This window comes from Corvus moneduloides, chromosome 15, assembly GCF_009650955.1.
Source record: "Corvus moneduloides isolate bCorMon1 chromosome 15, bCorMon1.pri, whole genome shotgun sequence".
NCBI classification, from domain to species: Eukaryota; Metazoa; Chordata; class Aves; order Passeriformes; family Corvidae; genus Corvus; species Corvus moneduloides.
Window position 1 is genome coordinate 15,077,167 of NC_045490.1, and position 22,068 is coordinate 15,099,234.

General features: G+C 43.2%; 1 protein-coding gene across 3 annotated transcripts in view; it reads right to left on the reverse strand.

Moving 5' to 3' along the window:
* SLIT3 (slit guidance ligand 3) overlaps positions 1 to 22,068 on the reverse strand; it is a 469,203-nt gene that overhangs the window by 27,525 nt on the left and 419,610 nt on the right. For all 3 annotated transcript variants that reach the window (XM_032124874.1, XM_032124875.1, XM_032124873.1), the window contains 3 exons: positions 17,893 to 18,032; positions 5,996 to 6,089; positions 933 to 1,070 (listed from right to left, as the gene is read on the reverse strand). In XM_032124874.1, the coding sequence (XP_031980765.1) occupies positions 933 to 1,070; positions 5,996 to 6,089; positions 17,893 to 18,032 (372 nt within the window). The remainder of the gene's footprint in view (positions 1 to 932; positions 1,071 to 5,995; positions 6,090 to 17,892; positions 18,033 to 22,068) is intronic.

Sequence of the window (22,068 nt, forward strand, 5' to 3'; positions counted from 1 at the left end):
CTAAGGCCATAAAATGGACTGAAGCAGAGAGTGAAACATGGAGAGAAGGGTATGAATTTGAAATGCAGAGGATCTCTGATACCTTGTAAATAACCAGTCTGATTCTGTGAAACCATGGGCTGACATCATGTTATATATCAATGCCTATTCAGGAAGGCTGTCTACTTTGCAACAGAAATGTGTGTTGAGAGGGAAGAAAAAAAAACCCAAACCAGCAAGGATGAAAGCAAGAAGAATGAAAACAGTTGCAGATACAAAGCAGAGAAAATGATTTATAGGTGTTCATGCAATTTCTGCTTTGTCAAGACTGATCTTTTCAGGTACTCCTTCTTTGTCTTGTGTGTGTATTTCAAACACAGAAAAGGTTTAGCTGGAAGGAAGCCAGTATCCAGCCTCAGGCAATGATTAGTGAATCCATTTTGAGGAGCATACTTGTCTTTGACAGACAGAGAGATTTCCAGGAGTCAGATATATTGGCAGCTGTCAGAATGAGAGACTGGAAATTTACAGCCTGAATCATACTGAGCTCGTCCAAGAGGCACAGAGACACTGCCACAAAATCTTCAGACTCATGTTTTTCTTGCAGCCAGTTCTGAGGGTTCGTAAATGCAATTTTATTATCCTTTGCTCACTCTGCACACGCAGGGTTTATCTCCATATAACTTATGTGAGTGTATTAGGTGGTGTGCTGAGTGCCTTAGCAGGGATGGCTGGGGCAGGCACACTGACACAGCACTGCCCCAAAACCGCTGCTTTCCAAGCAAGAATCGCCTGCCCCCTGGGTCCAGTTAACTTGTTAAAACCTCCTGCAGGGACAGGACTTGAGGCAGGCGTTCACACGGGGATGACAGATCAGTGCTGTGTGAGAGGCTGATGAGGATGAGAGCGATTCCAGAGAGCAGCCCGGCCCCGTCCCGCAGTCCCGGCCGTACCTGAAGCCCTGCGGGCACACGCAGGTGTAGCCATTGACCGCATCCACGCAGGCGGCTCCGTGCCGGCACTTGTGGCCCACACAGTCGTCATCATCCACTTCGCAGTGCTTGCCGCTGTAACCCGGCAAGCACTCGCATCTGAAACGCAGGAACATCCTTGTTAATGGCTCGTTTCAACATTCACAACAGCAGCTCACACAGGCAGCCTAGCACCTCTTGGATTTGGGGTGGGGAGATGTTAGCAATTGTTCCCGGCAGCATCAGGCACAGTTCCTGCCATCAGAAAGGCTCTGGTCCCTCCTGGCTGGCTGCACTTGAGGGTCTGCAACCTGCTGAAATTCAAGTCGAGCAAAGCACCACCATACTACAGCTTCTCCTCAGCCAAGCCTGTGGAGAAGGGTGAGCACCCGGTAGACTCCCAGCTGTGCTAAAGATGACAATGCCTTCCCTAATCTTACAGACTCAAGGGGCAATATTCTGCAAGGCCAGTGGCTCTGATACTCCAGACTATGATTTTTCCAGTGCCTGCACACTGCTGGGTGTCTGAGGCTGGCCCTGTGCAGCTACAGGGAGCACAGGAAGGGTCTGCCTTCCAAATGGAAGCAATCTGCAAGCCAGCCATAAAACTCAGCAAACTTAAAGAGAAAGACCAAGTTTTGAGACTACCACCTGCTTTTCATTCATTTGCAAGGCAAAATGCTGCTGCAACAATGGAAAGTTGTCTTTGCAGCCTGTCCTTTGCTGTGGTGTCACTGTGCCTGCTGCTGTGGGGTGACGCCGTTCATAGGAGCACGGTGGGATGTACCCAAACCTGCAGACACTGCCTGTTGGTTTTATTTTACACCATTCTCAAGTTTGCTGTATGAAGGCTGCATCAGCATTTCTATTTATAAGTCTTGCAGAAGTTTATAACCTGACAATAGAAAATGCATCCCAAAGTCTCTGACTTGGATCAGATCTTTTGGGATTGCTGAGCAGCCTTTTTTTGAATCTATAGTGTAGACAATGTTTAGTCATGAACACTCTTTAGTCCATAAAACACATTTTACTCCTCCCAGCTGGATGTTGTTGCACATCTGGAAAACAAAAGGCATACCACTTCAACCAAATCAAGGGAAGAGCTACAGTTAATTTCAGCCATAAAAGAGAGGTCTGTGCTCTTGCTAGAGCCTGTGGTTGGACCCAGCGTGCACAAGCACTGAGAGCTGGAAGAGGAGAGACATTATAAAGTTGAGGATGTGGCATCAGGAGAGAGACTACTGCCCCATCAATCCACGCAGCTGGCCGACTCCTCCTGGTGGGGTAAATGCAGGAGGAGGCACCTTGTAGAAAACCTCTTCAGAGGAACTGGACACACGGGAGCGAAGTGATGAGGAGAAACCATTTCCACTTTCCAGGCAGCAGTCACTGTGCTGACTGTTGTTCCGAGTGACAGCACGTGGCTCCTGGCTGCTTCCAAGCGAGGCAGTGAGCTGGGTGACACTCTCCAGAGTGCAGCAGTGCCCTGTGAGTGCCAAGGGCCAGGGAGTGGCTGCCACGGGTGACAGCAGCCGCCCAGCTCAGGCACAGAGAATGTGAGCTCCAGTCTCCCTTTCAGAGCGTGGCTCATGACTGGCTAAACCAGGAGGAAATTGGGCAAAGCCTGTTCACCTGCGGCTGTCCATGGGCAGGGCTAGGTGCAGGCAGACACCCCACCCTCCCTGAAGGTGAGGCCCCATCATGAGCCTCTGCAGCCACAGGAGGGTCGATGTCCCAGCTCTGCATGTGTGAATTGCTTCTTTACACCTTGGTGACTCGGGGAATACTGTGATTAACATAATGGAGATGACAAAAGAGAGCAAAGAGCAAAAAGCAAAAAGTGTTCCTTCCTCAAACCCTAAGAAATGGGCAACATTTTCTGGCAGCATTGCAGACACACCTGCAAGGAAATAGTGTCAATCAAAAGACTTTGTGAGGGGAATTGGCAGCATTTAATCCTGTTGGTTTTTATTGATCCCTGCAGTCCTAATATAAAGTGATGTAATAATGAACAATGTGCAGTTCCTTATTCAGGGCTGCCATGCATCAATTTTATGATGTGTATTGGCTATCTCAGTAATGACAGAACCACCACTTTTCTCTGCAGGGCTGCATTAAATCAGCATTTTAAGCTGTCAGGTAATAATTCCAAGCTTTAGAATAATAAAGTATATTTATATCATGCTCCAACATCAATACAGTGAATGGAAAAACATGCTTCTTTCTTGAAGTTATTTTTTTGTAAGTAATTTCATTGTGTTAAAGGATGTTTTTTTGCTTTGTTTTCTGGCATACAGAAAGCTACTCTTCTTCTACATAGTAACAGCACACTGAAGTTGTGGAAGCTGGAAAGGAGGAAAGCCACCTGCAAATTCAACTCCAAAAGCAAAGAGCTCTGTGCAGCCAAAGACACACTGAAACAGTCCAGTTTTCTTCCAAGCTTGGCTTTAGAAGCATGGAATTCCTTTTGGGTCCATTTTCTTTGAGCTCTTGGTGTGTCACATCTAGGCTGAAGCTACCAGAAAATGCCTGCCTGAAGTATAGGAGGTGAGAAATTCAATCCTATGAGTTCTTCATCCAGACTCCTCCAAAAAACCCAAGGTGTGTCCCACCAGGGCATGGTAACTCCATCCTCATCCCACAATCCCACACAGTGCCAGCAAGGGACTGAGTGTCAATCAGTAAAAGTCTGATGTAATAAAGAAGGTGGCAAAGAAGCCTTCATGTTCAGATCCTGATAACAGAGTAGATAGTTATCTCATTTCCCAGCGACCATCTGACACCACTGCAATTGAAATCTTGTTTTCTGTTACAGCCTTGCAGTGATGGCAACATTCCCAGTATCACAGAGAGCCTAAAAACATGTCCAGTGGTATTTAAACTGTTGGCCTATCTGAGGGGATTTGCATCTGCATGCACTCAATGTCTGTTGTATTAAAGCCGTGAATCATGGCTTCTATCGCAGGGCCAGAATGGAATTTCCCTCCCCAGGTCAATAAATAACTTGGCTTCCTATTTTTTTCCTGTCTTTGTCATCTTTTCTTCCCTCTGCAGAGCTGGAGACTGACTAGAGCTGAGGGCAGGACAGACAGAGTGACTGGTGCTGTGCTCTCCCCCACTGGTGTGTCCTACTCACATGCCCAGGGCACAAACAGCTCAGGGACAAGCCTGAGCCCTGCTATTAACACTCCCTGCCTCTGGAAGCAGACAGGGGACAGACAGCAGCATGACTCCTCCTGCAGGCAGCATTACCTGCACCATCAGATCAGGCTGCTCGGGGGATCAGGGATCACAGGACCAGAGGCTGCTGTTTTCAGTGAGCCCCAGCAGCATCGACACAGCACTGCACAACCACTGAGGGCTCATTTCTGAATGGTTTGGTACCACTAAAGGATGAAAGAAATAGCAATACTTGGACACCTCTACATTCAAGGCGCCTTCACCTCTCAAGTCTGGCTGCTTGAAAACAAAACGGGACAGAAGGAATAGAGAAATAATGGATTTTTCTGTAGCATTCTAAGAATAGGGGTAAGAATAACACAACAAACAGTAGTAGAAAAATACTTAAAGGCAGTTATTTAAACTCCCCTCAAGGCTTAGTGGCCCTACTGTGAAGAACACTTTTCTTGCAAGCATGTGAGAAAAAGTATCTTATTTACTCAAATTGTTTGGGTGGCAGGTATGACAATGCTTCCAGCAAGCGGAAAACCATTCAGGGCCACAGCTGTCTCCATCCCTTCATGCTCTAGCAACAGAAGGCAATTTGAGGTACAAGCCTTCACCTCGTAACATGATGTAGCTACTGAATTAACCAAAGGTACTGGATTGACTAAATGATGGATTAAGTGGGAACAAAACCTGGAAAGAACGTCAGGGACTGCTCATGCACTGGCACACACCTCCCTATCCAATCCCTACACATCAGCTCAGGAGCCATCCTAATCATTTAATAGCTTCACCTTCCTCAAGATTTGGAAACATTTCTGTCTGGAGGCTTTTCACCCAAAAGAAAGGCTTGTGTTGTACCGCCTGCCTGTCTACCAGAGAGTCAGCTGCCCTTGAGATAGCCACCCTCTCTAAAATTTTGGTTCATTTCCTTTTACCTCTCCTGAAATGTCCTGTGTGTCAGTTTACACTGTTCTGACATGCTGGTTGTTTCACAGGACACAATCTGACCCCAAGTTAGCAGGAAGAACAAAGTCTTCTACCTTCCCTCTCCTGGGTGTGCTGGACAGAATCCCCAGAGGGAATCAGTGAACACCCAGAGCTGCACTGTGGTTGTGAAAACAGCCTTAGGGAAAGGTGCAGAGAGCAGCTCCCTCTGCACTGAACTCTCTTGGATTTTTCTCCAAAGATCTTTTCCTGACAAGCTTTTCACAGAGCTTGACTTTTCAACTGACTGTCTCTATTTGCTCAATTGCTCTGTAAGTTCCCCTTCAGACAAGTGAGGAATGCTGCCACTGTGCACCTCTCACAACTCCCCAAGCCCAAACCTCCAGGTACTTTACTGCTGTCCAAAACACGAGGCTTTATTTCACCCCTGTGAAACAGTCAATGTCATTCCCAATAGGAAAATGCAAACACAGACTTCACCAAACCCCAGATGAGCCAAGCAAGGCCAATGGAAAAGGTGGCTCCTGAGTGGGAGCCATCCAGCTCCAGATCTGTTAAGGCTCCAGTTATGCTGCTTGAATTTATAAGTGCCCTAAGGAACACATAAGGAAACTGCCCTTGGTTCCTGATGCAGGATAAGGTATTTTGCAGCGACTGTTCCATAAATTCTCCTATTGCAATGCTCTATTCCAGAATAATTTCTCTGCTCTGCGGGCACATCCATTATTTTCAAGTAAACCACAGAAAGCTAGAAAAGTACGTATGGATGCGTGGAAGTTAAAATGTGGCACGGACTGAAGTGTATATAGTCTTGCATCATTTGTGTTAATTTTGGTCATTTTTGCTCCAAACTCACTGTCAGCACAACCTCAGCCAAGCCAATGGAAGGATGTGCCCAGTGTGTAGAGACCAACACACATATACACTCTTACCTGGTTCCTTTGTCCAGGGAAACACATTTGGACTCATGTTGGCAGGGATTTAGATCAGGAACACAGTGGTTAATCACCTCGTCACACAGTTCACCTGAGCCAAAGGAAAAGCAAAAAAGCTGTAACACAACTTGAACAATCCTGAACACCCATGATGTCCAGGGATGGTCAATCTCCCTAAGTGGAGACAGCTCAGTAGTTCAGCAGGAAGTGACAAAATTGCTTGTTGAGGTCACATGAGACTTCATTAAATCGGCTCCTTTGACCTGCAGCGACCACACTGTTTCTATCACATGGATTTGAAAGACTGGTATAAAAAGTACTGATGTATAAACTCTGCTTGGAGACAGACGAGGGATCAAATGGGCAGCTCCTGACCCAGAACCTCTTATTTCAAAGCAAGAAAGTGACACAAAAGTGAAGTTGCTCATCAGACTGTAACATTTTCACACGGGCACATATTTCAGCCATGGTTAATACGCTGCCAAAGAAGCTGATTGGACATCGTTCTGGGAAAGAACAACAACCCACAAACCCGCCCCCCAAAACCTCTGTGACTCTCTGTAATAGGAACCAGCTTTAGGACTGCATGCAATTATAAAACATTCACTATTTATAAGAGAAGTACTAGCTCTATTGTGCTCACAGGAGATGATGTCTTTGCAGAATAAAATCCATCTCATGTAAGCCCAGCTCAGCTGTTTCTAGGTACGGTGTGTAACATGCCACGAACCTCCCTGGATTTGTATAAATTTTAAAAATTAATAGTTGTAGAATGTTCAAACCATGATAGTTTATTTAAATACAATCCTTCCCTGAGTCCTAAATTATTAGGTCACACTTCAGTACCACAGGATTTGCAATCCAGCCAAAGACCACAGAAATCTTTGCCTTCCCCAGAATCCAACAGAAACCTACACCACACCTCCCAAAGCCTTGCAGGAAAAGCAAAGGTCAGGTGGTCTCAACTTGTAACCCCCCAAAAGCTACAGTCCCAAAGTCCCCTGTGCAGCTCTACCAGAGGAGCACATCTGCAGGGTTTCAAGGTTAGGCACATTTTCTGTGCCTACACACGGTACACACCATCACATAAGCAACAGGCCATGGGAATAGTGGGGGAAAAGGGTAACGTGGGAGGCACTGGTGGGCTGGAATTGTTCTGGAAGATTTTCATGGAGCTGCAGCTCCACCTGCCTTGGGAGAAATGCCATTTTCAAAAATCCCTACATTTCTCTACACTCTAGTGGTCACAGAGAAACACTTGAAAACACAAGCCAAGCAAACCACGAAGATCAAAATTCAGATGGAAAATGCAAATCAGAACCATCCATCTTTTATCAGTTCTGTGATCTGGCAGGGGTGGCCGAGATCACAATTTTGAGGATGACTCTGGTGCTGATTGTGTGGTTTGTTAAGTGCCCCAGGTGCTAATGCTCTGTCAGGTTATTCCTCCCATGTGTCCAGCCTTCCTCCAGTACAAGATACACAGCTCTTGCTATGACTCTCACTGTTAGAATGGAAGTAGAATATGTTTTTGCAAAAAACTAATTGTTTTTGTGTGTTTCAAACATGGAACATGTCCTAGATCTGCTTTTGAGAGCTGTCAGGTGTAAATGAGAGCAGGAATACAAGCCATGGGAGGGGGCACTGCCAGCACAAACCCTGTCCTCATGGCCCATACACACCCTCCTGGACTTCATGGTGGGCTGGGTTTGGCAGCACCAGGGGAGCCTGGCATGGAAACCTGCAGTTCATTGTTCACAACATCCATCATAAGACAAGCAATTCCATCTGGAGCCAAGGAATCCCAGGAACTAACCACTGCTAAATGCTACCAAGTCTTTTTACAGCCCTGGACAAACCCTGTGCAAATATAATCAAAGTATCCAGCTCAGGAAGGGGCACATGCCAAAGAAACTGAACACTGCAGATCCATGGGAACCAGGGAAACAGATCATTCACTGGGCTTGGGGTTGGCCACTCTACTTTGTTGCTCCTCAACAGCAATGAGAGATGTTCAGCTCTCACAACTATGAACACTGGGGACAGCTATCGACACATTCTGAGAACTGCGATAGGTCTGTTTACTGCCGTCCCCAAACCCACAGCCCACCAGCCCTCCCAACAGCTAACACACAAAGGCACTCCCTCAGCCTCTGGGCAGGCCTGAACGTGAGCAGGTTGGACCTTGCTACAATGCTTGGAGAACTGCCAGTTTGTCATCCTGATATTCCCCATGTCCCTCGTGTGCTACGAATCTTAGGTGAAAACAAACATCAAAAAAAATTAATTGGCTGGTGACGTTAAAAGAGCTCAAATGAGCTAAATCTGGAAATATTTTTGGAAGACCATTTAATAACTGAGGAGAGTGTGGATAGATGCCTTCAACTATGCTTTCACTAAAAATGGTCAATACATACTTTTGAAGTTTCAATTTTTTCTTTTGTTTTGTTTTGAAGAAAAGGAAACAGGATTTTAAAAAATATGAACAGTATCAAAACTCTCAAAGGAAATCATAATTCTTCTTGAAGTATTCTTCTGAACAGTCTTGACAAGTGCTTACAGATCCAGTAAAAATCTCCCCAAATGTCAAATATTATGACTCACTGTGTCATTCTGAAGACACCACTATCAAAATGTAGGAGAATTCTAGGCTAGGTACCAAACACAGCATCCAAAAAAATGGTATTTTTCATGCAAAACTTGGAACATTTAAGGATCCTTCCTGTTTTTTTTCCCATCTATCACTCATTAGGGAGTTCACTTGGGAACGCCTTGCAACTAGAGCAGCCTCATCTCAGGAAGAAAATACCTCTTGGTCATTATTTCAGGCTCCACCAATGTTCAGTGGATGCTGCAGAAAGCATGCCAGGGACATAAAACACTTTTTGAAAAGCAAACCCAAGGCACCAGCTACACAATGTCTTTCTCATATTTTATTCACTCAGAAAATATCTGGGCCAAAAAATCTGCCCTCAGGCCTGAGAGCACAATATTCATTGGTCACTTTAATGTCAGTATCAGAGGAAAAATGTGATCCTCTTTTTTTGGAGTGACACAGGGTTGCTTCTCTGTGCAGCAATTAAAGGTCTGGTCCAAATTTCTCACTGGATAGTTATGTGAACCTAAAAACAAACTGGACATTCATCTTAGGCCAAACTCCTAGCAGCACTGATTCTCTTTGTGGAGGATATTTGATCATGCTAAAACATGAGAAAACTTCAGTGTAATGCTTTCCCAAGTGTAGAAAACCATCCAACCTTCCCATTTTCCTCTCTCCTACATATTCTCAAATCACAGCTCCAATTTGGGTACACATGGGTTTCTGAAGTGCTTCTATAAAACAGGCAGGAAAACCACAGCTGCATTTCTTTTCTAATCAGTTAAACAACTCTTTTAATCCCAAATATTGCTTTTTGTTCCATCAAGGCACTTATTCTCTGTAATCAAAGCTGAAGAGAATAGGTAACATGCAAGCAGACATTGGACAAATGAAGGGAGCAGTCTGATCTACCACAAAATATGGCAGTTTTTGGACTAGAACCAAGTTATAATGACAGGTGGAACTCTAATACGTGGATCTCCCTTTGCTGCTGACTCATGCAAAAAAAAAATTAGAAAAAAAGAGAGAGAGAAAAAAATCCTCGAACAATGGCCAAGGTATTCTCCCCTTCAAAACTATGCCCCTGGTTCCCTTCACCAGCATTGTTCATTGTCTTCAAAAAACACAGCAATTTTTTTTTTTTTTTTTTTGCCTCATGCAACATTTTCCTGGTCTTATTTTTCAACAGAATCATGAATTTCATGGGGCTTTCCACAAGGCTCACTGCTTATGAAGAGCTGCCAAGAAACACGCTTGGGGAAGGCTTTTCTGCAGCCTTCCCCACGTCTCAGAATGAAGCCAAAACAACAATAGGGCAATAAAGATGACTTTTACACACAGTTTAATAATCATCTATCTTTTTTCCGTTCTGTGCTGTCATGAGAGCTATTTATTTCATGCCCCATTAGACTTTTAAAACCAGGATTCAAGTTACACTATTCCTCCCTAATCAGTAAAAGAGAAACTGGATGCAATAAAAGTATTTTACTTATTTATCTGTAAGTGAAACTGCAGTTCTGAAAAGACAATGTAGAGCATCCATTTGCAACCAATGAGTTCAACGATTTTTCTTTTGTTCCATGTGTCAGTTGGGTGATACTTTGTTGTAATATTCTGACAAAACAACATAGAAAATATTCCTGTCCTTAAGGCTAGAGAAGCTTTAGTAGGGCCTGCAAGACTGGCAGTAAATATGCTGTCAAGAATTTCACAGTATTACTTGAGAAAAGGAACGTGCTTATGGTGAAGAAAGGATGGAGAAAGCCTGGCCTGTATCCACAGAGGAAACTCTTCCAGGCTGCACAGGGTGTGTGGTTAAATAGTGTGTTGCAACATTCTGAACTCTGCCAGGTAAGTCCGAATGGAACTCGTCTCTTTGCTGCTAATAAAACCCACTGTGCTGTTTTTCACATAAGACATTACTCGTTTTGTATCTAATAACTTGTATCGGAAGAAATGTTTTCTGTGTTTTGTTTTCCCCTTCTCTCTTTTCAGTCATTAAAAAGAAGTCAGTGCCAACTGGAAGTTTCAGAACACTGAACCTAGAAATGGCTGGGTGGAACAGACAGGGTGTTCCTCCAAGGAAGTAATTCAGTAAGGAATGTTGTTGCTGTTTCATGAAAATGATTTGAGGCTCATTTAAGGAAATAAAAAAATTAAATTTTTACTTCCAAACTATTTAAACTTGCAATGAATAAATGAGAAGCTCTGTGAAAATTCTTCAGCAGCAAATGCTACTGTGTTAGATACAAAAACATAGAAGAAATTACCTGAAATGCATTGTAGCAGAGTGAATTCTGCATGATCACTGAAGTTTGCTCTTGCTTGACAAACACTGCCCACAAAACTCAGTAGGCAAAGAGTTACTTTATGCTTTTTATCCTGTCTTAATTGTTAAAAGCTCCCAAGTTTTCACTTATCAGGTTTTGACCTGCTAAGTGGGAACCCTTAAGTTCGATTCCACACTGGGATTCCCACAGTGGCTTGTTTTTCAGATTCAAGGAGCAATTATCTCTAACCTTAAGGTTAAACAAAGGGAGAATGGGTAAAACCAGATCTGGGTAGGGAAATAATGATCCTTTCACTGTTTCAGAATCTTGAAGAAGGAATGTGTTCTATGCACTGCTTATGTATGAAAAACCATATTCAACCTCCCAAATGCCACACAATACAGTGTGTGAAACATTAACTGAACCAATTTCCAGTGCCCCCACAAGGTGGTGACCTGCCTAAAGCATTATTCCTGCGAACCACTGTGTCTGGAAAAGATCCTCATTTTGCTGGACACCCTACATTAGCGAGCTGTATTTATTTGTATGGATGTCTTCCAGTTTGTCTGGAATCTATTAGGCATCAATTCAGTTATCCACGCAATCTAGTGCAGCCAGTCACACCTGAGATGTCACATGTTATCTGAGATATCCTTCCTGGGCTGGCAGAGAGGACACTGGACACACTGTGGATTCCTGCTTGTCTGAGCAGGGAGTGGGGAATGGGGGCTGGAGCCTGTTAAAAATGTTTTTCTTCACCACTCCTTTCTCCTCATCCCGCTGCCTGCTCCAGCTCCCATGGGATACAGTCCTTCATGGACTCCTTCAGTGTGGGTCCTTCCCTCAGGCTGCAGCTCTTCAAGAACTGCTCCAGCGTGGGTCCCTTCTGTGGCACACAGTTCTTCAGGAGCAGGCTGATTTGCTTGTTTCCCACTGTGTCTCTTGACAGGCTGGATTTAACAACGTGTATATCCCATTTGAGGATGAATTCACTCTGCTCGTCCTAAAGGACAGCAGTAGCTGACATTCCATTTTCTTACCGACGTGTGTCCTGATGAACAAGGACCAATTCTCTGGTGTATCTTATTCCACAAACATGACACTTTACATTTTACAGATGGGTACTTGACCAGAGGAGATCCTGGAGCTGAGCACTCCAGCATAGCAGGACACCCACACTGAGACTGAAGACAGGCTGCAGCACTGCCAGCTGCTGTGCTATTTCCTTCCAGTACAATCAGATAGGAGTCCAATCTGATAGCAATGACATGTGGTTTTCTCTTAATAAAACAGGGCTGGAAATGGGCTTAGGCTCTTGAACAAAGCCCAAACCTTTCAGGTCTTCCAGCACTTCTCATTCCTAGTTATACAACTGGAAAATGTGGGTGCCTTTTTATGTTTCACACAGAGAGCAAGTACACTTCACATTTGCCAAGTAACTAAAACTGAGAAACTTCCATGTAAGGCAGAATCCTTCAAATAAAAGGAAGAGAGCACACCAAACTCTGACCACAATTTTCTCTGTCTTCAGGAAATTATGGCTGAAGTTCCAACATTTAAAAGAAGTTGATAGTTAAGTACTTGTTTAAGCCTTCAGCATTTATTAGACAGTCCAGATCCCTGTGGAACCACAAGGCTGAACCATGCTACCTCAAACCTCCTTGTTCCTGTAGCAAAATCTCAGGGGCAAAAAGCAGCTTCAGTGCCATGATCCACCTCAGTCTGTGCAGGGGTCACTGGTGCCTGGCCCAGGGACAGAGCCACATCGGTGTCACACTGGTGTCACACCAGTCAGTGGTGGGAGGGCTCCAGCACACAGTGACAGCCACAAGCCACCACACAGCTGCTGTCCCTGGAGCTGTTTGGCTGCAGCGGGTGCCTGGCTTTGGCCAGACAGAGATACCACAGTGGGACACTCCAGGAAAAGGGCCCATAATTGCTAACAGGGAATTGGGCTTTAAAAGTAGCAGAGCTGCAACACTCTCAGATACCATCTACCACAGGACACCACGAGGTCCCCTAAGGTAAAACAGATCTTAGCCTTTTCTTCCAAACACATCAAACCAGAAATAGTTCCTAGCTTTTTATTACTGTTATTTATTTTTAGAGATATGGTTTTTTTCAGTGATACAAACTGCTTGCAGCTTTTTCCCAGGGAAATAAACTATTTTAAAACACTTGCTCCCACCCTCTTTCTACCACAGGTTACTGGGTATTTTAGTCAAGACCTATTTTCAGTAGTGGAAGCCACTAATTTTTTTTTTTAGGTTTCAGAACAAAGAGGTGTGGGTATTGTTGAGGCTTTTTAGGACCCTTGGCAAATAGGAATATATTTCCTGGTTGGGGTTTTTTTTGATGTGTAGGTGCTACATATTTCTGCTTCTGCTAAAATCAGACAGGAAGAGGAAAAGTCACAGCAAAGAACAAAACCAAATAAACTAGCAGGCAAAGCACAAAAGCATTTGAAGCACCCAGGACATGTTTGGTGCAGCCCATTTGTTCCTCTCTATTTGTTTGGACCCCTCCTCATGTGCAGGCACAGAGAGCAGTGAGGCTGAGGACAGGATCTCTTTGGAGGGATGAGATTCTGTGTTTGAATCTAGGAGCAAAGCAGAGACGGTCTGAAGGAGATCTGGAACAGTAGTGAACAGGAAAAAGGAATGGAAGGGAAAAGCCCTCTGAATTTTGCCCTACATTCCTACACCACAAAGCTAGAGAGAAAACACAATGTTTGTATCAATAGCTGGAGACAGCCATGCTAAAGCCAAAAAGGCAGAGATTAGAAAAATACAAAAAGGGCAGGAACCAAGGTGGCTGATCTAATTAATATCTTTCTTCCTCCTTTGATGTCCCTATGAATGTTTCTTTTTGAAGGGGAGGGGAGCCTACAAAACTGTTAGGAGGAGCTGTAAACCACCAAAGATCCAAGCAGGTCGTAAACCAGCCCCAAACTGCTCAGAGCTGGCTACCTTTGGGTACATGATTGTCCTGGAGGAATTACATGTTTATAATTTAGCTTCAGGATTAAAATAACCAGTTGGGCAGAGGAAAAATAAGGCATCAGCTGACAATTAAAGCCATCAGGACTCTGCTACACAGTATGAGTGTTGGTTTGGTTATTTAAATGCAGGCAACAAATACTGAAAATATTGACTTTAAGAATGGTGAGGAAACCTGGTGATGGTGGGTATGGGTTTGAGGCTTTTTTATGGCATTCAGCTGTCTGCCTCCACTCTTCTCAGTTTTGTCTTTTTAACTTGCATTTACTACTTCATGGAATCCATTTGTAATTCCACATTGTTTTAAAGTTAATAGATGGAAAAGAACTAGACAGGAGGTTATTGTGTGAGAGTGGGCTGCTTTTTGGTGTGGGTTTTTTCTTTTTTTAAATGAAAGTGAAATAGGGCTGGAGTGTGGGAAATTCCTTCCTCAGCAGTAACTTAACAAATTGGCCATTTTTCATCTACTCTGAGTAGGGGGAAAGACTGTCAAAGAATTTTAAAAGAAAACACTGCAAAATCTTATTAATTGAAGAAAGATTTTTGGCTTTCATTTTTCCAACCAATGAAAGCAAAATTCATGCATCATAATTTGGGATATTGTTCCCTAAAAAGGCTATAACAAGTAAAACCAGGCAGACAGCAGATAGAGCAGGAAAACACTAAGGTATGGAAAAAACCAAAGCCTGGATACTGTGACTCTGTCAGTAGTCAAAATTTTCAACACATTCATTTTTAATTTGTATTTCATTTAGGAACATGAGATTTACTATCATGATTTAACCATTACTCAACTAAGCCAAGGGGGACCCGAACTATTTCTTGTAGAACAACACACATACATGCTCTTGGATCTTCTTCCTCCCTGCATTCAGACTATTTTCTGTATTACAGCATACATTTGTACATGCAGAGGTTACTGAAATATCACTGCAGTGGTACCAGCATTATGGCACCCAAGAGCACAGGAGTGATGAGCGATTCAGGCTCCCTGCCTGGCAGGGGACAAAAGCAGGAATCTGCAATAACTGAGCTGGGCACCTCCAAGCTCCTGTTACTGCAAACAACCCAGGCTGTGAGAGCAGAAACAGCTCCAGTGCAAGACACACCACTCCTGACTGAACACGGGGGTTAACCACAGCTGAGAAATCCCACTTGTACCTAGAACCAACCACTCTTGCATAATTACACTGATAAAAATGGATGGTCTGGATTTGTTCAGCCACAAAGCCTAGCCAGTCAACCTTTCAAAGAAATTTCTATTTTCCATACAAGCATTGGTGAGGAAAAAAAAGCAAAAAAATAAGCAAAAAAAAGCTTACTCTGTCTGTCTACTATTTGTTAACAACAGAACTAAGGATAATATTTGGGTACAACATAAAGAGATATCACCTGCATTTTCTGTCCTGCTAGATACACCCTGGCTATGGATGTTTGTACCCTTTCAGGCCGTGAGAGCTCATTGTCCCACAGACTACTTCACATGAAAACTGCTTCCCTGGACAGTACCTCCCCTCCAGTCTTTGCTCATCCACATGTAGATCAAATCCATACACTTGGCAATGCTGGAGCACACACAGTTTGATAACACAACTTTTAGCACAGTCAGCACCAGAGAGAGGCAGGTACCTCAATGCACAGTTGTGAGCACAGGAATAAGCATTCCTGACCCCTGGAGTAAATGACTTTCCCTCTGAACTCTTGGCCTTCACTGTTCTGAGTATACAATATGCAATACTGAACTCATCTGCACCTACTTTTTTTGTTCCTAATAGATACTGCCATAGTACTTTCAGATATTCCTTCAGTACAAAAAGGTTTCTCTAAAGAGAATATACACAGAGGAGCCCTGGATGTCCCAGGAGACTTCAGTGAAACTCTCTGGTCAGTAGAGCCCTCTCTTTCTGGGTCAGACACACAAACCATTTCAAGCTGTGTTTTCATGACTTGCCTCTGTGCTTCCTTGGCACTTCTTCCACTTTTGTTCAGTCAACTGAGCAACTTCACATGATGCCCCATTTCTTGTGTTGATTCAACTCTTAAGGACCCTCAAACCCATTTCTCAGGTTTGCTTGGCTTGTATGTACTTCTGTTTGGCTCATGGCTTCAATTCTTCCAGCCATTTTATGCTGCTCCCTGTCCTTCTGCTCTGAGGGACATTTCAGCCCAGCCAGCTGCACTGCAGTCAGTCCTTCCAGGTGACTGATCAGGTTTGATAAAATATTCCCCTCCAAAATGGAGGTAAAGCAGGTTAAAGCAAGCCTGGTATCACAGTTCACTAAACTTTTCCTATTTTAAGCAACACGAACTATTCCAACCCTTCAGATTCTAATTTAAGCAACACCCTTATTTTTGAAACCTTTTCCACTTACAATTCATATTATATTTTCTGGAACTATTTCCTTCTTTTCTTCAAAAATTCATTTCATTTCGATTGCAATCAAACTTATTGCCTGCACTATGATAGCACATGCTTATTGTCTGGTTGTGTACACCCACATGGCAACACTGTGGTCTGGTATTTGACAAACTCCTGCTCATCAGCATAGGCACAGCACAGACAACATTCAGGTTAAAAAAAAACCAAAGCCAAAAATCAACAAAGCAAAAACCACAGGAAGTTGATTAAAAATATTTCAAAACCGATTCTAAAGTATTACATGAGTTCTCTGGCCCTTACCCAGATGGCCATTTGAGAAGAAATCCCAATCTAGTTATTTCCTACCTTTATTGTCTGGAAAAAAAAAATTCTGCAATAATCCTGTGGAAAGGAAAGTGCATTTGCATATATGCTGGATTCAGTTCCTTACTGGATATGTCTTGTCTTGGCAAATCCATTTCCTGTTGCAAATGTAAAGACTCTGTCTCCTTGTATTGAGTTCTGTTAAAAACCACCCAAGAGTAGCTGACATAAATAGTGCACAAGTAAGCACAAAGGGCTCAACATCCTACAAGCAAAACTCTTACTCTGCTAGCTGAATTTTTTTAGGTTTTGGCAGAAATATCGTTTTAGAGACCCAATAAATGTACATTGGAGTCATAAGGCTTTTCTCAGCTGAAGATTTACATGGGCCTCCTTTGTATCGGCCACAAAAGTATTTTAAGAGTTTGGAAATTCCAGAGGCTTTCCTCCTGCCTTACTCAGCCATTCAAGCTTGATCCTCATTAAATCCCCTGACATGTAATATATTCCAGTGTACGAGAAGCCCTTCATTGCCTCTCCATGCTCAGAAGGCAATAACCCCATTTTCAAAGGCTGGAGCAGGAACTCCTGCAGGTGTTTCCTTACCCTCCATGCTGAGCCAGGAGGACTGGGCTAACACCATGTGAGTGAGTCCATGGAATGCTCCGGAACAGCTTGAGGGAAACCATTTTTAGATTCCACTAAGGAGAGTCTCTGCTCTCACAGAAGGTTTAGGATGGAATTTATCTGCAGTGCAGGATGGGTACTGGAGACACTGATGCCATTTCTAACTCCATCACCAACCCCTGTGACCATGGACTCAGCAGCTGACCCTGTTCCCTTACCTGGGTCACACTGAAGACAACACCTGAGCCTGCAGTCTCTTACACAGCCTTTGCTTCCCCACTTGTGAAATGGAGATCAGGAATTTAGCAGCACATCAGAGATCTCAGATGAAAGCCATGCCCCCAAAGCCAAGATTTGCCAAGATTCAGGACATATCAGGTGTATATCAGGACATATTCAGGTGTATATCAGGGTCAGCTCAGTAGTGAGAATGTGCACGTTGAAGGAGAGATTTCTCTGATCCCCTAAATACTGTTTTTTAATGTGTTTTACAATGAGGCATCAGTTTTTTGACTCAGAAAAGTGGTCATGTTTGTGAGCACATATACTCATTATTAGTAGAATTAACATTTTTCCAGGAAGAGATTCAGATTGTTTAAAATGGGATTGGATTTTCAGTTAATTATATGCTCATGTACAAAGTAAACACGAATTTGGACCTGTCCCTTTAGGCACTTCTCATGGATTCCTGTTCTCTGGTTGTGGCCCTTTCTTACCTGTGTAATTAGGAGGGCAGAGACACACATAGTTGTTGATCCCATCCACACATGTAGAGTTATTCTCACAGTCATTATCTTCACAGTCATCTGGGTTTATTTCACACCTCTCCCCCTCATACCCAAGAAGACAAGAACAGCTTTGGAGAAAGAAAAAAAATTAATAAAAGTTAGCATGGATCTAAAGGGACAGGAGGTTTGAGGTATAAAACTGAAATTAAAACATACAAAAGTCAGTTGGAGCCAAATTCACTGCTGCTCTGAGGCATACAGCAATTTAACCCCATGTGTTTGGTGAAGGATGCAGTCTGATGGTTCCTGGGGTCATGTAATTATTTACATGAGACAAAAACCTTCCTCAGGAGCCAGCCTCTGCCATGCTCCCTTTGCTTGCTTTACTGATAACTCTGGCCCTTAACTGAAGTAAGCAACTCCAGGGCAGGAGAGTAAACATTCATCACAATATTCAAATCCTTGGCTTCCCTGTTAATGGTTTTGTGAGAATGTGGACATTTGCCTACTGAGGACTGCACAATCACAGGACAACTTGGCAGCTCTTAGGTACCTCGGTCTCTTCAAAGAACAGCAGCTTGAGTTGCATTTACAGACATGAGTGTTTTCTTCTCATTACTACTTTGTCACTTGTCCAAACAAGAAATGTTTGGGAACGATTGCTTTCACAAGTGCTGTAAGATTTCAGTATGTCTGCAGCTCCCCGAACATTTATTTGGAGAAGGGCTGATGATGCCCAGATAATTCAATCAAAACACAGACCATGGCAGAGCTAGTAATGGTTCTGTGAGGATGTGGACACTAGTGAAGAATAATTGCACTAGACATTTTATCTCACAAGAGTGTGATGTATGGTCCCTAGAGGGAGTGTAACGAACTAAATGGTTGAAGAATGGCTTGATTTTTTTCAATCTCCATTTCCTCTCTAGATCTAGAAGCTATGGTTACAAACAGAACCTTTAAATTTTAAACTATCCGTAAGTGATGAAGAGGTGGAGGCCAGAGTTTCCTAAAAGAGAGTCTAAAAACATGAGTTAAGTGCTTCAGTAATATCAGTAGTTTCTGAGAAGCCAGCAATGATATTTGAAGTGTCAGTTTTGAAGTGCCAGCACTGCTGTTCAGTAGTCACACAAAGGGTTGTTTCGAGTCCAGTCCAAACTACACATTCACTCAGCTGTTCATTTCCTTTCTTATGCAGGCTCTGGTGGCAGAAAAGGAACTGAACAAATAAAAAGCACTACTGATTGATGAGGATGAAAACCAGAGAGCACTACAGCAGTCACACTAATTGCCATCCGCTGTTTTTGGAAACCAGGAGAATTTCCAATGCAGACATAGCTGCAGGGTGCTGTTTTCAGCTCCGATGGACAAGGTGGACATGAAGTGGTTATCCTGACTTATGTAGGTGTCATGGGATGGAGATGGAGAAAGCCCTGGAGGAAAAGGACCTCTTCAGAATCTGTGAAGAAAGCTGCAGGATTTTTCCTTCCCTTCCTCCTCTGTGCCACAGCAGAGTGCACGGACTCCAAAGGGAGGGATGACACAAAGCTGTGCATCCACCCTCAGTAGTCCCAGGCTGGATCCTGAGCATTAGGTTAGATTCTTCATGATGTGCAATCTCAGAAAGGAGTAATAAAGAGGAGAAAAAATGGGAAGGGAATGTGTCTTGAGCCACCACAACAGTTAGATCTTCCAGACAGGTAGAAAAGAAGGACTGGTCACATTCAGAGTCATCTTCATTCTGCAGGGACCATCCACAGGTCATGAGAGTTAGAAAACCTTCACCATGAATAACCAAAACCAAACTGCTCAAATAAATCCAATTTAGGACACAATAAACCAATAAGGAATATTTTCTTTTCCTGTCTCAAGCTCATTATTGCTAATAAAACATGTCCTCTTGCTGACCCAGAGCCAGAGGATCACAGGAGGTGGAGAGGAAAGAAGAGCTGGCACACCATCTTTTGTGGCAATGCAAGTATCAGGGAGAGGGTTAAAGACATCTAATTAAATACAGTGATACATTCATCATGCCTTGCTTTTTGATTACAAAACCCCATTTTCAGGGGTTTATAACTCGGTCATAAAAATATGCTCCAGGCTGCAACTTGGAAGACAAGGTCTCAGTTTGGGAACAGAAATTTTTCTCTCCATTTAAAGAAAAGCAACAAGAGTGTCTTTGTGCTGGTGATTTTTTAATGTGAATGTAACACCATTTTCCTTCCACAAAAGGATTGGGACAGCTTGGATGTGTGCAATTAAAAATGACATTATTAAATACTATCACGGTAATGGTTCACAGTGGAGTTACCATTAGTAACAATTCATTTGGGATTGTTAACATAAATTGCTCAGTATTAGGACACATTCCATACTCAGGGAAATGTCAGAATAATGGATGACATTTGGCTACTGGTCCTTATGTAGTATAGGGAGTCTTTACATTATTGCTTATGTATGATTCTTTATTTTGATTTTCATTCAAATGTGCCAGATATGAGGCCTGAAATTCAAAGATAAAACATACAACTTGGGACCCGCATTGAACCACATGTTGAGAGCGTGGCAGTTTGGGACTGTTTGTATGTATTCTCCCAGAAAAGGCTTAGAAGAAAAATGAAGTCTGCTGAGTGACTGCAAGGTCATCAAACTTGGGTTCCAGCTGACCCAGGGAGAAAATGAATTCCAGAGACAATGAAGAAAACTTTGCAGTGACTCAGTGTGAGACAGCATTTCACTTGGATGTTGGAAACAACGGAGCCAGGCAGGAAACAACTGTTTCCTAAGTTGCTGTGTTCTAATAAAGTTACAAATTCCCTATTCCTTCTGTTTAGGGATTGGTGGTGTGCTCTCCTATAAAGAATTAAATAACATCCCATTATCCTCATGAAGTTGCAAGGGAACACAAAGCTTAATGGCAACATTTTGGGGTAAACTTCTGGACCCAAAGCATTTTTAAGTTTTTTTTTTAGCTGGCAATATTTAAAGTTTACTGTACTAGATTTTTTTAAATAAACTCTAACGAAACAATTTAGCATCTGTTTATTAAAATAGATATCCATACGGTGTGTCAAGTTTCAAAAAAATCAGCTTTTAAATAGAGATAGTAAATTCTTTCAGGAATATTACAATTTCATGGTAAAGAAGCCTTTTAGGTCTAGATCCCAATGGAGTAGCCTGTAAGTCTGGAAGTGCAATGTTTTTGCTTGAACTAGGCAGAATTAACACTAGGCAGTTAATCAGTTCCAGGATTTTACATTTATGAGGGCACTTACAGCTTGTGGAAAATGCTAAAAAAAACCGGTCTGGGAAACGGAGGGGGTTTTATATGGAGAAAAGTTAAAATAACCCCGAGCCTTTGTTTCCCAGCACCGCAGGTTATCGGAGATCAGCTGCCGCCTGTGGGTAACTGCAGCACGGCTGACAGCTCTGCTCCTGCCAAAGCCTCCCTTCCAGGAATGCTGAACCACCAGGACGTGGCTCACTGGCCATCTCTTTTATCAGTCTCAATAAGTGACTTTTTTGGCAACCTTTTGTCAAGGCAGACATAGATTAGATTAGAACAATTCAAAGGGAAGAAGAACTTCATGTTTCCAATCCTCCGATCCACACGGTGTCACTTATCTATTCTTCAGCACAGAGGTCGCCCCTACTTGAAAGGAAGAGAATATGAAAATTACTCGGGATTGAAAAAGTGTAAGGGTAAAAGAGGATGGAGTTACTCCAGCTGAACCTTTGCCCTTGGCCATCCCACCAGGATCTGCTATTCCAGCAAACCTGAGCGCCTCAGGCCCCTGCTGCTGACAGCCCTTGTGGGCACCAGGCACAGCGGGGGCATTGGGCTGGAATCTCAGGCATAACTAGGAGTTTCCTGTCTTTGGGGGGAACATCACCACCTTAGCATTGTTTCAAATGGTAATTTTCTTATCTGAGGCCACAGAAACTTGAGAGTTAAAACAGCTTGGCATTTCATAGGGAGAGAGCTTTGGCTTAAGTTTCCTTTTTACAAGAGTAAAGATTTGACAAGTTTGGCAGCAGGGCTTGTGTATGAATATATTTCCCTAGGGAAGAGAATATACAGAAGATATAATTTCTTTTACAGGCCACACAACAAAAAAATCCAAGGAGGCCTCTCCTGAAAACGTTTTTGACATCCACTTCCTC